This window comes from Oratosquilla oratoria, chromosome 4 (genome assembly GCF_046742065.1).
Source record: "Oratosquilla oratoria isolate Oo_2021 chromosome 4, ASM4674206v1, whole genome shotgun sequence".
In the NCBI taxonomy this organism is placed as follows: Eukaryota; Metazoa; Arthropoda; class Malacostraca; order Stomatopoda; family Squillidae; genus Oratosquilla; species Oratosquilla oratoria.
Genome location: NC_134780.1, coordinates 77630814 through 77636813, shown reverse-complemented (window position 1 = coordinate 77636813; position 6000 = coordinate 77630814). Strand labels below are relative to the sequence as shown.

The window sequence follows — 6000 nt, the reverse complement described above, 5'->3', positions numbered from 1 at the left end:
TTCCCAATTGCATGTACCCCTCACTCCCTCTCTGTTAACCTTGACCTCTTGTGACCTTTAACAACCATTCATTCCATCAACTTGTAGAATATTTGATAACCTTACCATAGTGGTTTCCTTTTGATCCAGTTTGATGAATTCCATGTATGTTAAGCTAACTAGGGACAGCCACCAGTTTAATTATAAGATTTTCTCAGTGAAGAAGCAATGTATTTATTTTTCTGCAGGTTTTTCCTCCCATGATAAAGTTGATGTTAAGAGTTTAATCCATATCATGGCTTAAACAATTAACTATACATTAAGTTTTATCTCTTTACAGGTAAAATCCTGCTCATCCATCTGCTGACAGTGTTGGCTGACCACCATGACCACTTGGGTGTTGCCCGAGTGCTCCTGAACAATAAGACCATGCAACTTGGCTATGGCCTCATCCCACACAATACTTTCCTTCATGACAAGAATTTCACAGGTTGAGTAGTCAGACATTATCACAACACTGATGTAATCTTTAGCCCTGTAGGGAAATATTAATGTCTTCAAATGTAGTGGAAAGGTAATTTGTTAAATCATTCTGTCTTTTAGACCAATTGTGAACACTTGTTCATATTTCTTATGATGGTTCTTTTGTATGTACAGAGGAACCTCCCATGGACCCCGAACCTATTGTGGCAGCTCCTCCTGGTTTTGATAACAGCACCTCGGAGCCACCAACCCTTTTGGATGGGAGCACCAGTCTGACAACCCCTTCAGTCATCACAGCTCTTAATGTGGCACCACATAGTAACAACAATACCATGTCCACAGTCGCCACAAGCACCATCACCTCCTCTTCCCTCAGCGGCAGTATGGGAGTTCACCCTGATGTGATCGTAACCTCTGAAGACACAGCCACGACAACAACTGATGCAACCTCAACGTCTTCAGTGGCAGGAGTGGCACCTATGGATGATTTACAGTACAATATCAAGGCTCTTATTGATTTTATTGCTTCAAGGTTAGTATATGTATATACATACAATCATATACCAGTGGGAGGGACAACCAATGGGTTTTGGGTGAGTGTGAGATGAACTTCTGACCCAGGGCAGTGGGTGAGACGCAGGGATGACCCGTCATCCGAGAGAAGCCAAGAAAAGAGGGAGGGAAGGATGGGAGTGGAGTATGTGGGGATGAAATGGGTGAGAGTGGATTTATGCCTTTGACTTTGGCTACCTCCCTAGTAAGAGGGAAAAGGCCCTTGGTATATGTATGAATGTATGTTAGATGGGTGTAGAGTGGGTGTATGCTTTGATTAAGCCCACCTATCCCCACCCTTTTGAAGAGGAAAAGACAACCTTGAACATCACTGTTTGGATGAGAGGTCAGGAGTTGGTCTAAAGCTACATATCAACAGGGAAATTAATAGCAAGAGCATGCTACATTAAATTACTATCTTTTCTTGTTGTATACAATGTTTACTATTGTAAAGCATGTATGTATGTATATATATATATAATATATATTCACACACACTTTTTTTTTTTTTTTTTTCTTTTTTTTTTTTTTCAGCAAGAACCAACCTCTCTGGAACTATGAGGACATAACATCAAAGCAGCATAGTATCAAAAGTGCAGAACAACTCGGCAACTTTGTAAGGCATGTTGTAAATGTAAGTTTCATAGATACCATTTTCTTCTGTAATATGTGATTGGTTATTCATAGGGTTATTGACCAGCCCCTTTCATTCAGAACTTGTTCTGGTTAGATCAAGATATTTTTTTTTTTTTATTCTGTGAGTTGAAACCTTATATTGATCAGTTTGCCCTTCAACTGTAATGCCTGTCATTTGTTTTATATCATTTGTTTATTTGTTTGTTATTATTTGTCTGTTTATTATTGTTTACTTGAATTTCATTTATTATTATTTACTATTTACCTGTATGTTTATTATTCAACTATACATATGTATTTATTTTATTTATTGTTATTTATATCATTATAATTTTTTATTTATTCTCTTATTTATCATTATTATATATATATATATATTTTCGTATCTTCTTCCAACCTAGTTATGGACCAAAAGGTCTCCTGTTGGCATGCTCTTCCTTTATAATCCTTTGAGTTGAGTAATGCTTGCCAGAACAAAATCAGAAAAGTGTATCTTTGCATGGAAGGAGTTTAAGTGAGGTGATATTTTGGGTGATGATATTTCCTAGAGTGCACAAAGAAAAATATAGAATATAACTTGGTCATGGAAAAGTTTATTGGCGTTGAACTCAATCATGCTTCCAGAGTAAGCATGGATTCCATATATACTCCAAAGTCATTTATGTTCATATATAATTTTTATGTTGTTGGTGGCATGTTTTTTTTTTTTATCTGGCTTTTGTTTCTAATAGGTGTTCTCGGAGTCCCTTCCACATGGACATGTTGAAGAGCGGTGGGCACAGATTGCTCTGCATCTTGCACTGTCCTGTTCATCCCGCCACTATGCTGGACGGTCACTACAGGTCTGTCTTGGCCTCCTGTTTTGAATAATAATTTCCTTTATCTCATCATCGTCACCATTAGGTTAGGTTTAGATACATACATATCCCCCAAAAGACATTTTCTCCCTTGTAAGATGGATCACCATGCCAAAGCACAGAGTATACAAACCCAACACCCATTCCACACCTATCCAAATATCCCTTCATCGTCCCTCCCAATGTAGCACCATCATCACATCACAGATCTAACTTTTTTAGAGTTTGTAAGGAATATATATATTGGTGATATAGAATGTAATGTCTGGAGCCATGAATGGAAATTAGAGCAGAAAGTTTTCCATAAATGAAACATAAGCCAATAGGTATTATTATTACATGATTTTTTTAATGTGTGTGAAATTCATCATATTACGCTGTATTCCCACACGCAGATATTCCGATCTCTTCGGGTGTCTATCTCATCTCGTATGCTGAGCGACATGCTGGGGCGTCTGGTGGAGACCGTAGCAGAACAAGGAGAGGATATGCAGGGCTATGTTACTGAGCTCATGCTTACTTTGGAAGCTGCTGTCGATGCTCTGGATTCTGATTTCAGGTGTGCTTCATATTACAATTTTGAGCAGTTTTATTTATTTATTTATTTATTTATTTTTTTTTTTTATATACTTGTTTATTTATTCTACTATTATTATTATTATTATTATTTTGGCACCAATATTGTATACCAATTTGAGTGATTTGGATCTACAATTTGTCGGAGGTTAGATTGCTCCCTTATAAAGGAAGTGGCGAGCCAAGATATGCACACACTATCACCCATCCCACACTCATCCAATACTCATTTGTTTTCCCCTGTTGACTTACATATACATACATACATAAATATACCAAAGGCTTTTTCCCCCTTACAAGGGTGGTAGCCAAAAAGAAAAGGCACAAAAACCATTCCCACCCATACCATCCCCAACACACTCCACTCCCTGCCACCCTCTATCTTCCCTCTTATCGTGGCACCTCCTGGATGACAGGTCATACCTTTATCTTGTCCACTGCCCTGGGTCAGAGGCAGTGTCGCAAGACACAGCACATCCACAGGAAGGCCGCTTCATTAAATCTGTGTCACCCCCCCCCCACACACACACACACACCCTACCCCTCTCTGTCCCCTCATGCAGATAAGGAGAAGATGGGGAGAAATCCCTTTGGGCTGCATCAAATTTTTCTCACACATTACTACCTCACCCCCCATCCCCCCACCCATTCCACCTCATGCATCACAACATCATCCATACACAACCATTCTCCATTCACCCCTGTCTTCTGTCCTCTCCCTTCCTTCCTCAACAGACATTCCCCTCTTCCCCCAAAGCCCCTTTCACCCCATCTATCCATCTCATCCTAGGTCGCCCCGTCATGTTCACTCCCTCCACATCTGCCTTCCATACCTCTTTTACTAGTCTTTCTTCACTCATTCTTTCCATGTGTCCAAACCATCACAATGCTCTTTCATCCACCCTATCTCCCAACTCCCTTACCACCCCTGTTCTCCTCCTCACCTCCTCATTTCTCACTCTATCCAGCCTAGTAACCACCATCATACTTCTCAGACACCTCATCTCAAACACATTCAAACTCCTTCTCTCCTCCTCTCTTATGTTACATGTTTCTGCCCCATACAGTGCTGTTGGCACAATCCCTCTTTCATACAATTTCCTCTTAGCATCCATTCCCAAATGTCTATTCCTCATTACACTTTTTAATCCACCAAGGCATTTACTTGCTTCTCTCAATCTACACTCTACCTCCACCTCCACTCCACCTTTTCCTGCCACATTTGTACCCAAGTATCTAAAACTATCCACCTCCTCCAGTCGCTCTCCCTTAATACTCACTTCCAGTCTGCTGCCACTTTCACCCCTTCTACATCTCATCACCTTACTTTTACCCACATTTATCTTCAACTTTCTTCTTTCACGCACTCTCCCTAACTTTGTCACCAACTTCCTCAATCCCTCCTCTGATCCTGCTACAAGCGCAGTGTCATCTTCAAACAACAACTGGCTCACTTTCCACTTTTCTCCATTTTCTTTAAACATCTCCAATCCCTGACCCACCACCCTTGCATTTACCTCTTGCACCACCCCATCCATGTATAAGTTGAACAGCCAGGGTGACATAACACCACTCACTCTCTCCATTTCTAATCCTGACACATGGTCTTCTACTCTCTTAGAAACTCTTGACAGCTCCTCGAAGCTTTCCTCCTATCCCATATATCTGCAAAACCTCCCACAGTGCCTTCCTGTCTACCCTGTCATAAGCCTTTTCCAGATCCATAAAAGTCCAAAATACATCCTTACCTTTTCCTATAGCTTTCTCACATATCTGTCTTACCACAAAAATCTGATCTACGCAACCTCTACCCGTCCTAAATCCACACTGTTCCTCACCAATTACTCCCTCTGTTCCTCTCCTAATCCTCTCAATTAAGATCCTCCCAGCACATCCTCAGCAGTTTTATGATAAGAAGAAAGCTCTCACATTTTATGCATCCTTTAGTCTCATTCTTGAGTACTGTAAAGATATTCTTTATAATAGAAAAGAATGAAATTTATTATTCATATATGAACTATAATACTATATCTATTTCCTTCAGACCCATTGAATTTGTAAGGGAATTCTTCAAGTCAACACCAAATCTGAACAACAAGGAACGTAAAGGACTGGCTGGATTTGGCCATACCACATACTACCATTGCCCAGGCAATATACCTCCACATCCCGGAGTTCCTCTCTCTCCACAAGGGTGCCACATGAGGTCAACTTCATATTCCATTTCTTATGGGCGAGGAAAGCCCATCGCGTCACCAACAGATATCAAAGGTACGTCTCCAGTTTGCCCTACGTGTTATTTGGATATGAATGAAATTTGTTTCCCAGCCTTTCATGTGTGAAAAGGTTTGAGAAATACAATTAACAGACTCACCCCTCAAAAAACACTGCAATCATATTTGCTCCCTTCTTCATTGTATAGTGGAATGATACACATACTCATCCAACCCACCAGGACACATATTAAACAATCTTACTAGCCAGTCCAGTATAACTGTTCATATGTTAGACACTCCCTATATTACCAATCAATCATTACTCCAGTATGGTAAATTTTCTTGTGAAATTGGAGGTGAAATTTGAGAGAGTAGTATGCATAATTTTTACCTTTATCAATGTTGCTTCTTTTCCTTTTATCAATAGTTGAATGCTCACTGGCCAAGCAGTCAGAGATTGAGGTGATGACAGTTCAAACCCTGCTGCCAGCGAGTTGGACCAAAGGCATGGTTCATTAAATTCTATGCAACGATGTCCTCTATAAGAGGCACCATCCTAGCCTCCCAATAGGGATAGTTCACAACATTAACCCCTTCCATACGGTGCCGCACACGTAGGCGTCATGGACTTGGATCTCGGTGGCAGCAGCCAATGCCAGCCGTACGACGTGTCGTAATAATACTCGCATCATAAAATATAG

At 40.4% G+C, this 6000-nt stretch overlaps 1 protein-coding gene across 13 annotated transcripts in view; it reads left to right on the top strand.

Annotated features, from left to right (window-relative positions):
• Positions 1-6000, top strand: part of fry (microtubule binding protein furry) — a 478406-nt gene that overhangs the window by 419315 nt on the left and 53091 nt on the right. For 11 of the 13 annotated variants that reach the window (XM_076184431.1, XM_076184430.1, XM_076184427.1 and 8 more), the window contains 7 exons: positions 320-469; positions 637-994; positions 1549-1648; positions 2382-2492; positions 2903-3066; positions 5128-5354; positions 5727-5804. In XM_076184431.1, coding sequence (XP_076040546.1) covers positions 320-469; positions 637-994; positions 1549-1648; positions 2382-2492; positions 2903-3066; positions 5128-5354; positions 5727-5804 — 1188 coding nt within the window. The remainder of the gene's footprint in view (positions 1-319; positions 470-636; positions 995-1548; positions 1649-2381; positions 2493-2902; positions 3067-5127; positions 5355-5726; positions 5805-6000) is intronic. The other 2 variants (XM_076184439.1, XM_076184437.1) reach the window with 1 other exon arrangement.